The 22,411-nt window shown below is 40.8% G+C and overlaps 1 protein-coding gene across 2 annotated transcripts; it reads right to left on the minus strand.

Moving 5' to 3' along the window:
* LOC110961861 (malate dehydrogenase, cytoplasmic) lies at positions 1-21,270 on the minus strand. Of its 2 annotated transcripts, none has more exons than XM_022209633.2 (9): positions 21,202-21,270; positions 10,071-10,169; positions 8,535-8,631; positions 5,289-5,464; positions 2,654-2,776; positions 1,538-1,714; positions 1,247-1,360; positions 863-952; positions 1-481 (listed from the first exon to the last, which is right to left on the minus strand). In XM_022209633.2, exons 1-9 carry the CDS (start codon positions 21,253-21,255, stop codon positions 359-361), a joined length of 1,053 nt encoding a protein of 350 aa, XP_022065325.1. In that variant the 5' UTR covers positions 21,256-21,270; the 3' UTR covers positions 1-358. The 2 variants fall into 2 exon arrangements, with proteins under 2 accessions (XP_022065325.1, XP_022065326.1); XM_022209634.2 differs by lacking the exon at positions 21,202-21,270 and adding an exon at positions 11,127-11,270.
* Between the last annotated feature and the right edge of the window lie 1,141 nt (positions 21,271-22,411).

Consider the following 22,411-nt stretch of genomic DNA (forward strand, 5'->3'; position numbering starts at 1 on the left):
TTGGTCTGTCAGGTTCCTTGTTTTATTGGAGATAACATGTTCCGTTACAGTTTCTGGACAGCTTGTGTGCGTTATCATCTACCAACAGAGACATTCTCTCTGTGTCGTACAGACGGAGGAGGCCAGGTTGTGGTCATTAAACAGGTTGATTTGAAAACCTGAAGAAGTGGCCTAGTGACACACACACTCACACACTGACTGATGCGCGCACACAGACACTCACACACACACACACACAGAGGCGACACACCAACACCGGCTCGAATGTTTATAATAGTGGAGGGCTTCGTCTTCAGAGGCGAGAGCAGCGAGCCTTTAGGGGAGCTAAGTGCTGCTGCTGGCCAGTAGGGGGCGATAGTCACTGGGACAGGAAGTCCAGGGCAGTGTCTCTCTCCTCCACCAGCTCTGCTGCTGTGGCGTCCATCTTGGCTCTGGAGAAGTCATTGATGGGGAGTCCATCGACCATCTTCCAGGTCTTGTTCTGTAGATAACAACAGAGGGTTTGAGGTCAGGCTTTCTTCTCATGGCTCTGATCAACCTCCATCTCTCTTCTTCATTTTAGATGCAACAATCAGCTCCTAAATAATTCATGACAGGCAGACTGATTTGTTTAGCAGCTTCAAGGGGAATACAAAGTGCTTCAGCCATGATGTAGAAAGGTATTAGGACAACATGTACAGGAACATGGAGCAATGCAGAGAGACAACATAAATGTAAACACACAGAGTCTGAAGAAAGAAAACTGGTTGATAAATATTATCTCTGATGGGGCTGAGTCTGTCTATGCTGAACTCGTTTCACGCTGCACCCCCTCCTCACTGTACTCTGTGGCCAACAAGCTGGTTTTCAGTGAAGCACTCACCTTGATCTGGATGGGGAAGGAGTAGATGAGGTCCTCTGGGATGCCGTAGGAGTTTCCAGCAGCGTACACACCCATGGAGATAAACTCACCCTGTTGGCAGCAAAACAACACTTTCTGTCAGTTTGCATCGATAACAGCAACACTTTCTCCAACAGTTTCACAATACAGTGAAAGCTGCCCTGCAACGCCTGACTGTAAGCACAGGAAAACTGCTGGGAAATCTGACACACTTACAGTTTAATTACTTGCAATTTAATCACTATAAAATAATATCAATACCTCTATTTAAAATCCCCAAAGAACTATCTATCCTACCTGTGGCTGTTACTGCTGTCAAACTAAAAAGTTCAGAGCTAGCGTTTCTGTCCGTCCGTCCACACTGACCTCCTTGGTGCCGAACCAGATGTCCCTCATGTGATCGCAGATGGCCTTGGCGGCAGACATGGCGCTGGACAGCTTCCTGGCCTTGATGACGGCGGCACCACGCTGCTGCACTGTCTGCAGGACGAAGAGGAAAAGGCTTTAACGAACGGCTTATACTGGAGGAAAACAAGATTAAGGTTGTAATTACGGCAAAAATGACCCTCAAAATCCCAGAAATGACAGCAGTATAGCTCAACTTTTCTATTTCTTATCACTTTTTAATCCAAACCAAGGAGCTAGCGGAGCACTCACAGAGATGAAGTCTCCTCTGAGCCAGGCCTCGTCCTTCACGGCATCGTAGGCGGCCATCTCAGAGCCCCTGACGTTGACCTTGGCGTGATGGACGTCGGGGTACTGGGTGGAGGAGTGGTTTCCCCAGATGATGACGTTCTTCACGTTGTCAGAAGACACGCCGCAACGCATCGCCACCTGCAGGTGAAGGGCAATTACAGAAGTATTAGCATTAAGCAGCAATTCTGACAATATGAAAAGTGCACACGCTTCAGCAAATCTCCAGTTTGTGATCATTCAGTGGAAAACCTTTTATGAATACAAACAGAACAGAAGTAGATTGTTTTTTAAAGGCAATACCAAGAATCTCTCCTCTTGTATCTGACACTTCAACAAAGACGAGTCAATAAATTTACACCCTACAGAATAAAATATGCTTGATCTAAATGTGTCGGTTTGGTTCAGTGAACACACCATCAGACATCTTTACAGATCGTAAATGATCTGATGGTGGAAACGGATATATTTACGTTACTCTGGAGTAAAACTTTGACACAGTTCCATCCTGACATCTGATCAGACATTCATTCCTTCAGATATTAGACTGGATCAGCATTGCGTTTTTACCGTCAACTCTTGTTTAAACTCAACTGAAAAACTGGAGTTTTAGACTTTGACATTGAAAACATTTTGTCTGGCTCACACTGCTTCCAAAGTGCTGTGAGAGATAGAATAAGTTTTCTGGTGGTGGAAATAAAGAAATTACAAGTGAAATATATCGTAGCATCTCCAGACAATCTTACTGCAGAAATGAACCAGAAAAAAATGTGCCAAGAACTAGAACTGTCACAAATTATGACCTCAAAAACAGAATAAAAAATGCAAAGTGTCAGAGCCTGACAGGAGAGAAACTAGAGAGACAAGTTACTGTATTTCATGATTCAACTCAATGACGACAGCTTTCCCCTCCTAGTATTAACAGAACCTCAGAGAAACACCTCCTACTGGACGAGTGCTACAGTGTTTCCTGTCTTCTGGAAGTCTTTTGCTCAAAAACAGCCACTGTAGATAGGGGAAGTCTGTCCTTAAACCAGGGTTGTTCTATATTCAAACCAGTATAAAAGTATAAATGTGCACCTGGGAGCAGGCTCTGTTGTGGTCCAGTCGGGTCAGACAAGAGAAGTTCTCTTTGGGGATGGATGGAGCGGACTTGGAGGCGATCAGACAGTTGGTGTTTGCTGGGTTTCCAACAACCAGAACCTGACAGGATGAAAATCAAAGCCTCCGTCAGACAGACCACATCTGTGTTTCATCAGCCATCAGCAGCCAAGTGAGAGACTGCTTAAACCAAACGGTCTCATTGTAAGATCATCTTATCCTTTAAGACGCTTTAGGGTCCCAGAATCTGTGGACATGTTAGGAATAAAGTGTGATAACTTGCAGAGAGATGTACAGGTGAGTTCAGATAGATCCTTCCATTCTGGATCTCGTTCTCAGGTGGTGAAAACCCCACATTTGTTAGTAGTAAAGTTCTAACTAGGGCTGAACAACAGTAGACTTCAAATAATTGCAATTAAAAACAGTGTGGTTACATAATATGCTTTACGCAGCACGTCTGATCCAGGGTTTAAAATGACAGGTCAATGGGTTTTCAAATTCATGCTGTCATTCTTGTGACTGTCCGGCTTTTCATGGTATCTCATGTGGTAATGCTCCACCATGGTTTACTTTTATTGCACAGTGAACACTGAACTGAAGCCTGACCTACAAATAAATACGTCAAATCAATATCTAATACCTAAGTGTGATTGTTTTGTCAGATAAATTAGGTATTTTTGCAAAAAGTTCATCTTTACTTTCAATGGAAGCAGATTTTTCACTCTTATGACCACTGGTGAACTATGTGTTTGTAGCTTAACAAAGTGGACAGAAATAATCTGCAGCGCTTTCAATGCATCGGTTTCACCACAGCTGTTTATGAGGGCTTTGACTTTAGCGCTTTAATTTGGATTAAATAATTACAGTACAAAGAGCATGTTAAAAAAATCATGCATTTAATCACACTTTTCTCTCGTTTCTGGCACAGCAGCAATACAGATGAACACTCCAGCCCAGTAGGTGGAGCTAATGAGCCTAAAGTCTGTTTGCAGCCGTGAAGAAGATCCACAGGACGCCCTGAGTGACGAGCGTTTGGTGAACAATGAAGGAAGACCAGACTGTGTTGAGCTTGTTGGGAGGAAAGTTTTCTTTTTTAAAAAACTTGTGGTTGTGTTCAAATAGTGCAACAAAGAGTTTTCTGATCACCTCAATGTAAAACACGCTGCTGCAGAGCTAACGTTAGCTACAACGGTCGTGGTACCGGCTAACGGTGTAGCCATCAATGAATGGGCTGGAGTTTACAAAAAGTCTTAAAATGCTGAACATAATCTCTATAATTGCACTTTGAGTTTGTAGTAATCTGTGAATGTAGCAGACAGATGAAAAATGCAGATTAATATGAATGAAACACATTTTAGTTATTTAAGTTCACGTATATGTCTGTTCATCTGTTCAGTCCCAATCAAATATTGCTATTTAACAAAAATTTGATTAATTGCGATAATTACAAAGCCTCTAATTAATTAGGTACATTTTTAAGTGCATCCCACCACTACTTTTTATGAATCCAATTACAATTTTGAGCTCATTAAGCTCAGAGTTGTGAATCAGGACGCCTAGAATCTGCAGTCTGTGAAATTTCGAGTCAGTATGTTCCAAAGTGTCAGCAATCATTGATTACCTTTTCAAACCTTTAGCTGCTCTGTTGTCAGATTAGAGCTACAGGTTCAGGATTATTAATTACACTTAAATGTCACTACTAATAAATTTGGCGGCTACCAATAAAAGCTGTAGTATTTCTGACTTTCTACTCAACAACAGTGGACCACAGATCTAAGAGACAACACAAGGACCTTGTAGTTATTTAGAACCTGAGCTACTTCCACATGATGCCAGCTAAACTTAATGGATTCCATCAGGGATTCATGAGCATTCACATGTGAGAGGATGAGTTGATAATGGCTCTGGGTCTGTAACACCAATAATAATGAATTTAAGAACCATCATCATTAGATTCAGATCAGTCACAAACCATGTCTACTATTTTACAGTCAACTTTACAGGAGAATCATTCATATTACTGCCGTAATCTTTATTTTTAGATTGATTTCATTTCATAGACACCAGTCCTGAACTACTGGAAATGCCCCACAGTGCTGACTTTGGGCTGTTTACTTTTCCCCATAGAGTCTCTGTGTGTGAAACTTTAACCTCAGCTCAGACTCGGCTTCTTTCGTCACACTTGTTCGGGGCCTCAGAGGACTTTGAGCGATCGGTGCCTCCTGCTGATGTTATGGACTTTACAGAACATACTACAAACCACTCAAAGCACACGAAGAGACTTTAATCCCTGAGCTCTGGAGACCTGCGGTTTTTTCCAGATTTGAGCCTTTGCAACGTGTAGCTGCTGTAAGAGGCTCAGCAGAGGGAACGTGACTGCACAGAAACAAGGGTTAAAGGAAAAGCCTTGTTGTTGGGAGAAGGAGACGCCTTGTAAGCACTTTCATTTCCTGTGTTCATCCGCTGCAGCTGGTTTCTTTTAAAGATCACTGACTGTGTAGCAAATATCCAGAACTGATTGATACGAGTCACCATTTAGAGTGAACCCCTGAACCTGTGGGCCAACAACCAAACAACAACAAATAAACGTATGAATCACTGGCCGAAGACTCACCTTGACAGTCTTCTTGGCGTACTTGTCCAGGGCGGCTCCCTGCGTCTTAAAGATGGCCACGTTGGCCTTCAGGAGGTCCTTCCTCTCCATGCCCTCCTTCCTGGGCATGGAGCCCACTAAGATGGCGGCATCGATGTCCTTGAAGCCCACCTCCACCTTGTCAGTGGGGATGACCTCTGTGGGTGGAGGAGAGGTGTTGAGCACGGATTCAGTTTGCTCTGGAACCGACTAAATTACAACTTAACGGTTCCAAAATCTTTAAGCGACAACAGATTCATGGTAGAACTTTGTTTAGTTGCCAACCTTTTCACTGTCTTTGGCGATAATAAAGAGCTTCTTTACTGAGTCAACTTGACCTCAATAATCTTCCTCTAGTCTAGCAGTTATCGTTAACCTGCTGAATGAGCCATCTGCTCTGAACAAAGACGCCCCATCAGAAGCATATTGATAAGGTGATCTACTGGCACTGATAAGCCACACTGATTTTTTTTAAACCATTAACAAAATCCATGCACCCCCACCCTCACGGTTCACAGTCTGCATGACCCCCGTGCACTTAAACATGTTCATATATGCTTCTACTGTCTGATATTCAAAATATTGGTCCTCTCATCTCTTTTGGAGAGTATTGTTCATCATTTCACATCTCTTTTGTTTATTCGCCAGGCTTCATTCACTCTCCTCCATTTAAGGCTTTAAACTGTCAGATCTCTGATTATTTCACAGCAGAGTGAGTCTGTTTCCAGATAATATCCTGCTTCCTCTGCTGATCTCCACGATAAGATGTGTTTTCTATGCGTTTGTTAGATCTTAGCTACAAGTCTGCTATCAGACTGGACTTCAGTCTGGGTTCAGGTCTCCTCTGTTCGCTGTTGTTCCACCGATGCTCTGATTGGTTACTGTGGTGAGTGAACCAGCAGCCAACCAGAAGCCTTATTTTAGTCACTCCTTCCTCCTCCTTACAGCAGCAGAGAGAGGAGGCTTCTCCACAGAGGTCACCAGGGACAAAAACACTCATAAACAGCACATGTCATGTACCGCATTCCAGATGGACGTTCTTCATATCATTATGGCTGACAGCACAAAGAGCCGCTGGAGCAGCTTCCAAAAGGCTGCACATGTTACTTTATTCATTTCATCAGGGCCCATGCAATTATCATGGGACACACAGAACCGATGCATTACATATAGAGTGTGTAGCACAGAGCTAATTTACAACTCCCGTCCCTGGTTGGGCTTCTAAGTAAAAGTGGTCAAAGGACCCACAACACAAATAAAAACAGCACAGACCACATTTAAATTAAATCTGGGTGGTGACAAACATGTGGATAAAATATTAGATGCTAAAATGGAACAACAAAACCAGATTTGTACCAAAAATAATATATCAGTTTTGTTCACAGGTACCTCGGCTGTAGTCACCATTTTAAAAATGCTGCTGAAGAAGAAATCGTTATTTTTTGTTTACTCATCATTTTTCCTCCTTTAATATTTCAAACTTTCCTCACATAAATACTGACCTACAAACAGTAGCCAAAGACCTGTCAGCATTTGGATCACGTACGTTGTGAGAAATAAGATGTGCTACTGTGTCCATTTTATAATTGAGGAGAATTTTGGTAAACGTTAATAACAGATCAGTTTCCGTTTCAGCAGATACTGATCAGGGACAAAACACATGATAGGAAAGTTGCAGCAGTTTTGTTTCAGAGAGCAGTTTTAACATCAGCACAGGTTTCTAGTGTCCAAACATCCACTATTGCGCTCAGTGTAACATCATCTTGGTGTGTTGAGCTACAAGCAACTGTCCTCTAGTAAATGTGTGAAGTGCAGAAACACTGCCACATGCACCAGTTAAAATTCTGTCCACAATCGCTGGTCATTGTGTCTGCACACACATCTGTGGTCCTTTAAGGACACCAAGACCAAAACAGTCTACAGTCTTGGAGGTAGAAGTCTTGCAGTGCAGGGCTCCAGACTAACTTTTTTCCTAGGAGCACAGTGGCCCCTAACTTAAAATTTTAGGAGCGCAAGCAGAAAATTTAGGGGTGCACACCAAAATGGACTTGCAATGTAAATATTCACATTTCCTCTCATTTTCACTGTATTACTGATAAATACTTGCACAATAAATGCAGAAACTATGTTTTCAATTCACATTTTATAGTGCAGCAGTTGACACAACATAAGAAAAGCACTCAGAGGTCAAAGGTGAATTCGTGTTCAAAATTAGGCCGAACGTAAATCAGGAGCTTCACCGTCATTCACCCCCCGCTCTCACACACATTGGCCCGTCTTCTTCTTTGGTGTTCGTCTCCTTTCTTCTTCTTTTGGAGTTAATGTCGGTTAAACCAGCTCATTTGTACATTACTGTACTGGGATAAAGTGTGGAACAGATGTTTGTAAAAAAAAATATTCAATAATAATTTAAAAAGAAAATCGGCAAATTTACTGGTCGCACATGCACGAGTAGATGAAAAATTTACTCTCATTCGCTCAAATTTTGGTCACAAAATGCGACCATTTAGTCGCAGTCTGGAGCCCTGTAGTGACAGTAAAAACAAACACAAACACGTCACACCAGCTGCTTTGGCTTCAAACAAAAAAACAAGAAGATTCTTTTTGAATTGAATGTTACTGAATGCATCTTTCTGTATTTTTAACAAATGAATCCATCAGCTTTAAACAGTGCAGGTTTAGAACAAAGGTTAGCCGCTTCATCTGGTCCAGATTTGGAAAGAAGATGGGGCTGTAAACACTCACAGGGTCTAAGAGTCAGACTAATTCCTGGGTAGGTTTTCTGTGGGTCAGACGAGGATCTGGGGTGCCAAAGAATTCACAATATGAGGGATAACCTCATTAAACAGTTTTTGATAGTTTGGCCAATGTTTGTGCAAACCTTCTGTCACTGAAATAGGAAATGTTCTTTTAAGATGCATTTCACATTAAATCTTTTGCACATTTTTAAATGTTGAATACTATCATTTTCCCCCTGATGATATCATCTTGAAATCAAGGGAAACGACTACAAGTAAGACCTGTAACTACAGAAAAAAACTAATGCAGAAATCTGGCCCATGTACGTAACAAAGATGTTTTTTTTTTGTTTGCTTCCTTCTAACTGGAGTTACACATTGAAGACCAGGTGAGACCTAAAACGTAAAGTTTAATCTAACATTTACAGGCTACATGCTGACTAAAGGGAGAACAGCTTCTCTCTCAGACACAAACACTCGGTGGACTCACCCCTCAGCAGTGGCAGGGCGCAGTCCTGCAGCTCCATGACGACTCCGTCCAGCACCGGCAGCATGGGGGGGATGTCCAGGAGGATCAGGATGATCGGCTGATCAGACGACAGCAGCAAACTCATTAGTCTACTACTGCATTACCGACTATTAAGTCTGCCGCTGAAACATTTCACAGACCGGGGCTTGTTTTCAACATGAGGACCTTTCAATGACTTTCAAGCTGTCATGTAGCCAGAAACTCAGAAAGGTCATGTTTAAACCGGTAACACTTCCACTGAATCAGGTTTTTCAAGCTTCACATTCAAGCCTACAATTAATGAGAGTCTCATTTCACGTAATTCTGAGCACGCCTCACTAGAAGAATCTTTCCTTCCAAACCGTCAGTATGGTTCCTGTGGAGAGTCTCCCACAGCTCTGCTGTTCAGTTGTAACACATTATATTAGTCAATAAGTCATCTGACATCAATTTTTAAAGATTAAATGACACAATTACTGTTTCATTTCTTTTAAACTCCACTACAACAGACTAAAGCACTGTCTTTCAGTTTTAATAACATTACTGTATCGCACAAATATAGGATTCAGAAAAAATATCCAAAACCTGAACATTTCCAGGTTTTTCATACTGTGTTGGTATTTTATTAGATGTATGCATAGATGTGTATTGCACACAGCATTACAGAAAATACTGCAATGCAGTGTGACTTTTGGTACAACAATCAGCCTAATTAGAGTTTTTTAACCTGTAAAACCCACTGCTGCAGAAATACATCAGTTTTAATATTTTCTATTATTTGTACATATATATATATATATATATATATATATATATATATATAATTTTGCAAGTTTCATTTAATTTATTTTGGTAATTTTTTCTATTCTTGTTTTTCTAATAAAATAAAAGTTACATACACATTATTTTCATTTATATACACTCACACACACATTACTATTTTTGCAGTTTTGTTGTTAATTTTATGGTTTATTTTTTTCGATATTTGGGTCTTACAGGGTTAATCACTCCATGACACTCTCTAGTTAAGAATGCATGACATCCATATGTTTAAACTGGCTTTTACATAGTAATTTTAGGAGTTTTTATGTTTTTACTGTTTTTTTAAATAAAATTTTACAAATGTTTACATAATTTGACCTCTGTCTTTCATTGCTTATATTTTCTTTTTCACGATTTCCTGCTGTTAAAGATGTTTGAGAAAACAGTTCACTAGGACGTTTCACACCTCCAGTAGAGTTTAATCTGTACAGCAGGGCTTTGTCTTTAATATCTCCTAATATTTTGTCCTTCTGGTGCAGCAGTTACAATGACCCCTTTGTTTTGGCTTCTTTCCTCCTCTGCATTACTGATATAAGGAGTCCAGTAAGCTGAAGGCATCCCATCACCACAGCGTGTTCATTATTCATGGGGATTCCATTATGTAACGCAGCACATCGGCCAGCTGTCAGAGCTCCGGTCGGCTCCAGGGGGATGTGGGCTCTCGGTTATGTAATCAAAGTTTAGGCCGGGTCTTACCTGGTCCTTTCCGAACACATCTCCCTTGGCGATGCTGTACAGCAGGGAGTAGGCAATCTGGCCAGCAGCACCAGTCACCACAACACGGATTGGTTCAGCCTGAAGGGACAGAAACAACAGAGGTCCATGTGTATCACCGACCTAGATTAGGAACAGGAGGAGGAAATGAGGCAGCAGTAACCGGCGTTGTTGCTCGGTGTTGGCTGGACCACTAACTGGGTTTTTAATGTCTCACAGTTAAAAAGTGGAAAACAAAAATCAGTACATCTGACGCTCCTCCTCCTCCTGAGGAACTCTGTCCTCTACCACCATGGAGAAAATCCTGCAGAGTACAATGACCTTGCATACTAGCAGGAGATCAGTTTAATTTTAGACTTTATGGTATGTCACGGTGTCCTTCTGTTAATTCTGCAAGCACAAAATTATTAAAGCAGCAGATAAATTTCATTTATGCCTGTAACACACACAGCTTTCTAACTGTGCATCAGCAACTGGAGTAAAGCACAATAAAAGATGCAGACCAGATGCTACTCCTAAGTCGGCTTACATAATTTTTCTAAGTGGCTGCAACTTCTCTGACTTTAAAATCGCCCTTTAGGTGGCAGGTTTGAGGACGGAGGTTGAACTGGAGCCGTGATTGGTCGCTGGGACAGGATGACAGAAAGGCCGCTGATGCCACGCAGCGGATTAAAATGGAGGCAGATGAATGAATGTACAGAAGAAGTGTTCAACTACTGATGTTCACTTTCTGCTCCACACAGCACCGCTGCACCTTCAGGGTTTCACTCAGACACCGTGTGCTAACACCGAGCTCTAACTGCGCCACAAACCGCCGGCTGCAGCTCCGTCCTTGGACTTGATTTGTGCATTCAGTCAACCGCCATTAAAACAACAAAAAAACAATATTAGCGACTGACTGTAAACCAGGACGTCCTCTGGTCAATGTCAACTGTTTCAGGGCATCATAGAACAGGAAACGACGCTTCAGTAAAGGACGTTTATCGTTTTAGGGGTATTTTCACTCTCAGACAGGTGGAAGGAAGTGAAGCATCTTACCATTTTTAGCTAGTGGATGAAGATGCTGAGGTTCTGCTGCTGCTTCTCTCCCTGCTCATAGAAGACTAGACGGAGGGGTCACCTCTATCTCGGTATTGTAAAGTCAGGCGGTGAACCGACTCGGTCCGCAGCCCCCACGGTACTTGTAGTTCTTTAACAGCGCTGAGTCAAGCCGTTTAAACGCAGCACAATTCACCAAAAGAACACATCCTCCCAAAATGCACCGCTGTGGCCAAACCACGCCCACCAGTACCAAACATGGAAGATGATTTTCTGAAAAGCTTCTTTTTAACGGAAGCATCACGAAGCTGTGCGTTGGCGGCATCTAGTGGTCGGAAGCGGAACTGCAGCATTCTGATGAGCTACTGGGCCAATATATAACTGAAGTCCATGAGATATACGTATCTTGCATACATTTTAATACAAGTTAAAAAAAAATGTTTTTATGATCATGTTACAAATCCCATAATTATTTAGCATTCAAGAAATCACTTATTACTAATAAAAATCACTAAAATGTCAATTATGCTACAAATAGTCCTGCAATGACATATTAACCCGCCCAGAATGACTTGAAAATTATCCATAAATATGAAAAATACGTCCAGAATAACAATAAATTTATCATAAATGGCTCGAAAAACACCTCTCCAGGAAGTGTGTTGATTCCAGATCACATGACCTGCTCCACATGATGTCATTTCCTCCTGAAGAAAAGATTGGACAGACTCCAAGGCTTTCTGACTTATTTCATATAAAATAGTCAGCAGGTTTACTACAATATATTTATGAATAACTTCCTATTTCAATTTGTATATATTATATATAATATAATGTTTCTCTAAAAATATCATGTGTTTGATTATAGGTGACTATGCCGATTTTAGGCCTGAAAACAGCAAAAATGTCAACTATGATACAAAGTCCTGTAATTATAGTTTGATCCAGCTCCTCGGGACAAGACTCAGAAGTTCATCCGCATCTGAAGGATGAAGGACATTCCTCTGAGGACAGCAATGTCCACATTTTGGACAGATAGGACAGATGGTTTGAGAAAGGAATGAAGGAAGCTATCGATGTGGAACAACCATCTCTAAACAGAGGAGGTTTGTGCCACCACTTATCAAACACCTATAATGCAGTGTCTGAGGAGATGGGGCTTGCAGAGTCTTTAAAATCACTTTGAAAAACTCACTTTTATAGACGCGTTTTTATGTGAAGTTTGCTTTTAGCTTTTTATAGTTTTTGTGTTCTATTCTGTATTATGGCCTGTTTATTTTAGATGTTCTCTCTTGTTTTATTTGACTTTTAGCTGCCTGGTTCTTTGGTGTGGCATCATCTTTCTATAATTCTTTAACTGTGTTTTTTTATTTTTTAATAAATCCTTATTCTTTAATTTTCAAACTTTATAATTCCCTTGTTTGAGGTACGTGCTAATCTAGCTGAATATTAATTTCATCTATTATCATTTTTACTATTTATTTTAATTGGCTGCTCTAACTTGTCTTCTTATATCTTGCTTGATTGTCTTTCGCATGTTCCAACTGTCAAAGCACTTTGTGAACGTCGTTCTTAAGGGTGCTATATGAATAAGTTATTAAGAATATCATTAGTAGGTCTCTCCCCAGAAAGTTTTGCCATCGCTAACATCTTGAATCACTCCTGACTTGTCAGATTCACATCCTCTGTTGTGTAAAACTGGCAGCTCCATCATTGTGATTTCTGTTGTTATTGGTGGACCACCTGGTTTCACAACAGACACCTGGAGACAGGTGAGTCCTGGTCAGTAACGGATCATAAGTCATGTGACCTGGAGTGAATATAAATTCTGTAACTCTCCATCAGTTAGAACTGAAGAAGCCTCTTGGATGAAGGTCAAACGTCTCCAAGAATCTACAATTTTAATTAAAAAAAATGCATCTTAAAGCTTTTTTATGTACGATGGAAAGATCTACAATTTTACATGACACTGATTTTTTTAAAAATTAATTTTATTTTCCTTTTTTCCTTTTTATGGAGTGACGATATATATTTTTCATTTTATATTTGATTACACTTAGGGATGAGAAGTTTCATACCAAAAAAAATGTATACAATTTTTTGTATTTTTTTAACCATTGAAATGGGTCATTTAAATATGAGATCAGCACTCAAGAACATTGGGAGAATAAGAAACAACAACCTCAGAAAGCTGGTCAGCGGGTGGAGCGTTGGTATGAAACCTCCTCAAGAACCACACGTCAAACTGGAATGTGAAACACCTGAAGACATCCACCATAAATCCATGTGAAAGATACCTCTAACAACAACACAAGTCCTTTTCACCTATTTTAGACCAAGCCTGCCTGATATGACACTAATATTTAGCTTATGTGCAATATAAATATTTTAATATGAAAACACAGACTTTAAATATGGCTTGAATAGCAGTCTGGAAAGAACAATCACTCTAGAATGGTTGGGGGCATTTTGTGAGGGAGTGCATCTGCACAGATTAAAAAAAGAATGAAGTTTCAAACAAAAAAAGTCATTGAAACCTTTCTCAAATGATGTAAACGTTCAAAGACATCCAAAATAGGTTTTTGCTTTGGATAGCGTTCAGATCTGACTTTGCACAAACAATAGTTGTGTTGAGTCACGTAGTGGCAAAAATAACAAAACGCTGTTGACAGACAACCTGTTTTTTGATACCATCATTGTTTCTGTCGTCAAAATAGTTCATACAGCTGACTTGGCATTTCTTTCTGAAACTAAATCCTCCTTTTCAGTGTTTCTCTCCTGGTCCCTCATTATCTGTGCACATGTGGAGGCTGAATGTCTTTATCTTGTAAATGAGGTTTGAAAAATAATAAAAACCCAACCCAGCATCTACTAGGCATATAAATATCACTTCTAGCAATACGAAGCTCCTATAAAGACCTTCTCAGTAACCACACATAGTCCAGGAATCCTTTAATGGTTCCATCACCTCCTTATGAAACCAATCAAGTACCCAAGGAACCCACATGGAAACCTGTAAAAACAAACAACCCCTGGATCTTCACCCACACTCCTCAAGAACCACATAAACACACAATAACCTCTAGTAATCCCATGACCCTTAGAACCACACATGACTCTCTGAAGTGCATTAAGAACCCCCTAAAGGGGCCCATCTTAATTGCCAGTAAATAAATAAGCAAACAAATAAAGCCAAAATTTCTGGAAACACTGCAGCTCCTCTGGTGTTTCTGGACCCACCTCAAGAAACTTTAGTAACCCCCATAGAGCCTTCAAATCCCTCCAAGAACCACTGGAAACTCAAAGGTAACAGAAACTATCAAAAAGGTTCTTTAGAAATATAAAAACTGTACAAACTTCAGGATTTGAAACTGTTTGACCTAAGCACCCCACAGTTCTACAGTTTCATTTATCAGACATCTTTAATCCAAAGAGTAGATCCAACACAAGCAGAGATCTAGTCAGGAGGAAACAACCTGGATAAGATCCAGAGAACAAATCTGAGTGTGATGACAGGACCATGGTGTCTACAGGCAGTGTGGGAGGTAACAGGAGGTGTTCAGTAAAGAGCTGCTTTTTAGTCTTTTCTTAAAGATCGAGAGAGACTCTGCAGATGGAACAGAGTTTGGGAACTCGTTCCACCACCGGAGAACCACAGAGGAGCTATGGACCGGTCCTGTTGTGGAGGTTGTATCAGGTGATTTTTGTTGGCCAAGCAGAGAGAGTGGAAGGGAGAGCAGACCTGAATGAGAGTTTAGTTAGGAGGGAGACGTTTTCATTCTAGTTTTAGATGATTAAACAGTTTTAGCTCATTACTCAGATGTACCAAGTCTAAGCGTTTAATGAAACATTTCAGCCAATTTGTTCCATTCTTACGAGCATTTTCATAGATTTTATTTAAATTTAATCATTTCTCTTTCTCTTAACGTAACATGTATATTTAGAAAATATTAAAATATAAACTAGTCTATTTTATTATATTTATATAATTCTAAAATCTTGAACTCTGGACTGTCAGGATATGATTTTAGATTTTGGTTTGCTTTGCTTAGATATCAACAATGAGATTGAGGTCAACATATTGACCTTATTTATGGAAGTTTAGGGTCTTTAATGAGCTGAGGAAGGATTCACCACAAGCACAAACTGTAGTTGTGGCTTATAAAGACTTACTCGGATGTTTTTGGACTAAAAACATTTCAGGTCAGTCATTATCAGGCAAACAAACAGTTTAAAGAGTTTAGAATTTTTCCATATGGATTATGTTTCTTTACTTTATTATCACATGATTTACGTAAACTATACCAACATCATGCTATGAATTTAGACCCTAATTTAAATTCACTCATGGTCACACACATCATGGAACTTAAATGCAGTTTCTGGAACTTTAGTGACACCTTGTGGCCAAGAGCAGAACTGCAGCAGATGAATGATTTACTGTAGAAAGTCTGGTATTGCAAAGCACTTAATGACACACAGAAGGTCAGAATGATCTTTAGTCCTCTGAAGAGTTCTGTAATTCCTCAAGAATAACAAATATAAAATGAGAAAAGTTCTGTAGAGCCTGTGACTGTAATGTAACCTGGAGAACACATGGACACAGCATGGAGTGTCTTAAAACCATCCTAAGGAACAGATCCTGAAGGAATCAACTTTAATATGCCTGAAGCGCCTTGAGAAACCCAATAGGAACCCACATGAAGGCTAAATCTGAAACATTTTCTGCCCCCTCTGATCCAGTGAACCCTGCCATAAAGACCTCTTCAAGAAGCTCATGTCCTCCAGTTCCTGGAACGGTTTTAGAAACTATTCAAAAACCCATGGATCCCAGAAGAAGGCCTTTGCATCAAACAACCACAGAGACATCCTCAGTACTCCTTCAGGACCATCTAAATTCTAGAACTCCTGAAACAAATCAAAATCCTGATAAATACTGAAGCTCTTCTGGTGTCCCTGGACCCTCCTCCAGAACCATTAGTGATCCTTTGTTGGTCCTTAGAATCCCTTTCAGAATCCCTGGAAAGCTCAAAGGTCAGGGGACCTTATTTAAAATGTTCAGAAGAAAAATCAGAACTATAGCAACAGAAGGATCCTTTAATCATTTTCAAAGAGCCCTTTCTAAGACACAAGCACCCTAGTGTCTTGTGAAAAACATCTACAACACAATCAAAAACACTAGACATCTGCTGATGAACCTTACGATGTCCTTAAGAAGTGCTTAAGCACAGTTTTAGCTCATCATCCTGAGAACTACTGACCAGACAACGAAGAAGAGGAAGCTCTGCAGTGCATGAACCATGACTCTCTGCAGGTAAGCAGCTTCACTTAATGATCCTTTAAGAGACTTAAATGTCACAAGTACAGAGCTTTTCCGTGTTTGTTCTGTTAGATGGAAGACAAATAAAATGTACCTTAAATTTCCCACTTTGGAAACTCTACAACTAACCTGCAAAAGAACGCCAAATCCTACAGAAATCCTCTTAAATTTATCTAAAATGCTCCAAGAACCAGTAGAACTCACTCAGTAAACCCACTATCAGGCCAGTTTTTAAGATCACAACTTTTCAAGAACCACTGGAGAAAGCCATAGACCTTTCATGTCAACCCAGACTAACTAGCTAATTTATCAGCACCATTTCTTCCATGAATTCCAATAAAAGCTCTTGGAATGCCTCGAGAAAACAGCAAGAACCAGTGGAACCCACTTACACCCCAAAACAACCACCAAGAACCTTTTCAGAAGCTGGGATTAAACTGACTGCTGCATCACAAACACAGACTTGTTCTTATTGTACTATCTTCTAGTCTTCTTGTAGAACACGTTCATACATGTGTACTAGACTGGTGTCAACTCATTTTACATGTATGTGCTGCAGCTGAACAGTCACATCTGCATAGTGGCTGCCAAACTCAAAACCTTAGAGGGTGCATGAATGTCCTCACTGAGCATCACGTCCACCATCGGATCATTAAATTTACCCCGACAAGTACAACACTGGTCTGACAACTGCATGAATTCATTAAGATTTAACATTTTAATGATCTAAACATGTTTCAGATTGTTTTGGTGACTACACAAAAACTTTTCTGGGTGAATTTGAAGTCATGAGGTCAATTTTTCTAAACTCCAGAACCTCTGCCACCAAGTCTTCTGCGGCAGTAGAGGATAACTGTGTTAATGACACGTACAGCTCAAAGGACTACACTTAAAAGACTCAACAGCAACAGGTTTATCCCAAACAGCATTCCTGCTGAGAGATCCACGGGGTTCACCGTCACTTGAAAAGTCAGAAACTGTCAGGATTGTGGGGTGTGGAGAACATAACTGAGAGGCAACCAGGCATAATTAAAAGGATTTATTAAGCAAAACGCAAAACTACTACAAACTGAAAGCGGAACTGAAGTGGACAAAACGAAACTAGACGGTGACAAACGACGGGGCTACGAAAGTTACTGACACATGGAGAATCAAATGACTTAAGGCTAGAGCAAACTGGAGTCCAAACAAACAATTGAGTACAAAATGGGTAAATCCAAAAAAGGGATGAAAAGTGAAGCAGTCCAACAAACTGATGTAATCCAGAGGGGTAGGAAAAGTGGGGAGTGGAGTCTGAAGCAGCATGTATGTCCAACTATGAGGGGAGCAGAGGGCTTTTATGGCGGAGGAGGGGACCAGGTGAGATGAGCTGAGCTAATTGACTGCAGCTGACAGTGATCAGTTAATGAGGTGACAGAGCCAGAGGACGAGCGACTGGGAGAGAGACAGAAGGGGAAGACAACAGACAGAGGGAGACAAAGACACACAAGCCAAAACACACAGAGAAGGGCAACAATGAGGAAAGGAAGAAAAAGGGAGGAAAAGTGGGAAAGAACAAAAGGGGAGATCCTAACAGAAACAGTGGCAAGCGTTCACAGAGGCATCCCGGATTATTGTGTTTGACTGGTGAGAGCGAAAAGTCGAAAGGTCACAGGAGGTCAGGTTCACTTCCCAGACTACAGGAAGTCACCGGGTTCAGTTGCCAACTTATTAAGTTGCCGGTCAGCCTGTTATCTGCGGCCTCACAGGAGGTAAATCTGCAGAGCCGTCTGATCTGCTGACGTTTTTAGAGCCGAGCAGCAAAACAGTCTGACTTCATTTACAACAACAGTCAGGAGGTCAACGGGCAAATACCCAATTTATACACAATAATACAATACACGATAACAACACAGCATAAAATACAATGAACCTGGAGATGGCACCACCTCTGCCTGGATCCCCAAACCAGAGCTAAACTAACAGGTGTGGCATCAGTACCACTGACCCTTAAAGACATCTGTCAATCAAAGTTGAACACTGAGAAGTTTTCCCCTTGAAAATAATCCCTTCATACATTAAAACCACTTAGATGTAACTCTGCACCAGTATTTCCTCAATAATATTCAGATCTACCACGTTCCTGCCTCTCTCTAGCACACCAGCTCACTCATAACCTGCTCACATGACAAAACTACACTGCGCTACACAATAACACATTGTACTGTTTGAGTGATTCAGCCGCACATTTTAAAACCAGAAACAGAAGAATGATAAAAAGCCGACAGGATTGGTTCCTCAGATTTTTTCCATATGAAAGCATGAATCCATGTTTTTGAGGCTGCCATTGATATACTGTTGTTTTAAGGTGGAAATGCTTAGCCATGGTGTTTACTGCTTATTTCACTCAGTTCACAGCAGTGTCAGCTGTACGAACAGCTGTGTTTGTGTTTCAGGACGATGCTGTTCTCGTGAGCTAATTAGAGTCAATAAAGTAATGGTTCTACTTCATTTGGTGAAGAAGATCTTTACTGAGCAAACACACACAACCCTGATCTCAACCTCAACCAAAAAGAAGTAGAAGGAGATGTTCAGTGTCAGCCAGGTGAGGTTTTCAGTTCCAGAGTCGTGTCCATCCTTCAGCCCGTCAAGGACAACCAGGGCAGCCATGTTGGGTCTCTGTGCTGCTCAGGGTTCAGTTTCTGCAAAGCTGCCTGGAGCTCAAACAGCTGAACAGAGCTGGCAGCAGGCAGGAGCTGACCGCGGTGCTGATAATCTGCAGCCTGCATCAAGGCAGCAGCAAACACACGGAGGAGGAGCCAAAGCACCGCAATCCGGCCTTCAAAATAAAACTTCAAAAAATACACGTAGCATAAGGTCAGAATTATCTTCAAATAATCCTATTCATCCTTTAAAAAAATATTTTAAAAGCACCCTGTTTATTTGGTATAGTAGTTATATTCAGGACAAATAAAGATATTTATTTGTAAAGGTAAATTTGTTTTTTTTAACCCTGGTGTCGTCCTGCTGGTCAAAATTGAACCATTTTAAAGTTTGCAAATGTGGAAAATATATATATATATATTCACAGTGAAAACATTCACATTCTCAACATTTTTGGGAAATTTTTGAACATTTTTGGTGGAAAAAAGGAAATGTTAAAAAAATGTTTCTTCAAGAACGTTCAGGAAAAAATTAGCAAAGAAAATATTAGAACTTTTATTGATTTATTTAGATTTTTTAAGGATTTTTTGAAGATTTTTATTCATTTTTTGAAAATATTTGCATTTTTTTTATTTTTTTTTAAATAAAACTTTTAGGGGAAAGGTTTAAGGAAAAAAGTTCACTTTTTTCCATCAAAAAGTAACATACATAAGAGTAATTTTAGAAACTTGATAGGCCATTTGTCAAAAACATGCCTAGTTTACTATCTTTTCATATGTTTCTATTGTTAAAGCAATCATCAAAGTGTCATAAAATGTCCTTTGATTAATCAATAAAAGAATTTGAATTTGTAGATGATTTGTTACACATTATTACTCCTTAGCAGATTTTGACTCACACACACACACTCACACACACATATGTGTGTATATATATATATATATATATATATATATATATATATATATATATATACACACACACACATATACATATATATAATTATTGGCACCCCTGGTTAAGATGTGTTGAAAGCCTTAACATAAACTCGGTTTTTTATTGCAGAAGCATACTATCACATTGAAAATTGTAGAAGAATGTATTATAGGAGAAGATTAGGTGCTGTTTTGTTGGCAAAAGGGGGTTGTACAAAGTCTTAACATCAGGGGTGCTAATAATTGTGGCACACATGATTTGATGTAAAAGAATTACTTCTTAATGTGTGATTTTTCCCCACTGAATAAATGCACTTGAATTAAAGGTTGGATTTTCCTCTTTTTTCATTGTGGGCCTATATTATTTAGATATTGTCCAACTCACAATTTCCAATTTTGATATCAACCAATACCAATGCCAATATGTGCGGAGTATAGCTAATTTTAGGTAACATCACATGTTTCCTGTCGTGGAATTAACACATCATGCCTGATTTTGTTGTGATGCCCCATTGGATGCAATCTAAAATGTAACAGCTTTCAGATGTAAACATTGTCTGAGCAAAATAAGAAAACTGCTTCAACTGAAGTAGCCATATTTATGCCGTAGATTTTTTAATTGACTCAAACAACAGTTTACAATCTCCCTTCCTCCCTCTATGAGTCCCATGAATCCAGGCATGATAGGCAAAACAACCGATAAGGATACTGACCGATATTACATTTCTATGAAAATGTAATATCGGTCAATGTGTGAAAATGGATAAGAATTGATAAAAACTTTAGAGTTTTATTTTGAAAGCACAGAGCGGATGTTGCTGCCGTTGCTCTGCCTAACTTCATCATGGCGCTGTTCACTTCACCAAAGCTGCCAGGAGGACACGACTCTCCCTGAATTAATGATGACGGGTCAGAAAAGACGCGTCCTGCTTCACCCAGAAAGCTGCTGCGAGGCTCCCTGCGGCCAAGTTCACGGCTGAAGCCCGGAGCAGAGGCAGCAGCTCCCGCCCGTTCCCCCACCGCAGCCCGAATAAACCCGATGAGACACACCTCACTGACGCAGACATGCATGAGGAGCACACCGGCCTGCTGCGGCCAACTTCAGCTGCACTATTTTGACTCTACTGGTGCGTTCAAGGACGCGCGGTCAGTTACGTTCGCGCTGCTTTGAACTCACCTGTGAGGAGACCGCCCGAACCACCAGGTACATGGAGGTCAGCAGCGTCAGCATTGTGCCCGAGCTCTCTTATCTTCCACCGAAAACTGACGTCTTGTGGAGCAGAAATGGCGCCTGGACCACGGAACCGAGAGGAAGACGGAGAGAGAGAGAGAGAGAGAGAGAGAGAGAGAGAGAGAGAGAGAGAGAGTAGGATAGAGAGAGGGGCAGACAGGTAGACACCCACAGAGAGAGACAGAGAGGGGCAGGTGAGACAGACGGAGTCCGACTTCCACGGCTTCTTGAGCCTCGTGTGTCCGGGACTAACTCACACCTCCACCCCCCGCTGCTGCCACACACACAGTAACACACAGACACACACACTGCTGCCACACACACGGTAACACACAGACACACACTGCTGCAGTCGGTGTAGTCCCTTAATACGATTTTGAGGACGCAAATAGCCTCTGACCGGACTAAAGCTTTTCATGGCAGATCACAGGTGCTAATGGGACTGAATGAACACCGGGTTAAAATGTGGGACTTCTCTCTCTCTCTCTCTCTCTCTCTCTCTCTCTCTCTGTGTGTGTGTGTGTGTGTGTGTGTGTGTGTGTGTGTGTGTGTGTGTGTGTGTGTGTGTGTGTGTGGGCGCAGGTGACGTCACTGCAGGGGAATGGGACGTCACGGCTGCTCCAACCCAGGATGCCAGGAGGACTGCAGCAGAATCAGAACCTACTGGGCTGTAGAGCAGCAGTGAGGGTGGACAGGCAGGACAAGGACCTAAATAAAAGAGATCAAGATACCAAAGTGGATGGAAAAGCAGAAGGTCCAACATCTACTTTTTCAGTTTAGCTATTTATTGCAGCAGTCCATGTGTAACTTTAGCAGTATACAAACTGAAAGAATACATGGAGAGTCCATAAAAAACACAAAAGTAGCCCCATAACTTCTGTAATCAGGTTTGATTGTAACCTCTAGCGCTTGTTCCAGTAAATGCTCCATTAACAGTTTAGGGGTCGTTCTAATTCAGTCAGTTGGAGGATATTTGGACTTCACAATGTTTGAAAAATAAACCTTCTCTTTTACAGTTTTCTGCTCCGTATTCATCAGTAATAGGTTATAAACGATCAAAGGACTGATTGGCTCAGCTTACACATCAATGGTAGCATTTTTATTCCATGTTTTCTGTGCTGTTTGCTAACCCTACTCTGATCCATGCTAATGTGAT

Source organism: Acanthochromis polyacanthus, chromosome 3, assembly GCF_021347895.1.
Source record: "Acanthochromis polyacanthus isolate Apoly-LR-REF ecotype Palm Island chromosome 3, KAUST_Apoly_ChrSc, whole genome shotgun sequence".
Classification (NCBI taxonomy): domain Eukaryota; kingdom Metazoa; phylum Chordata; class Actinopteri; family Pomacentridae; genus Acanthochromis; species Acanthochromis polyacanthus.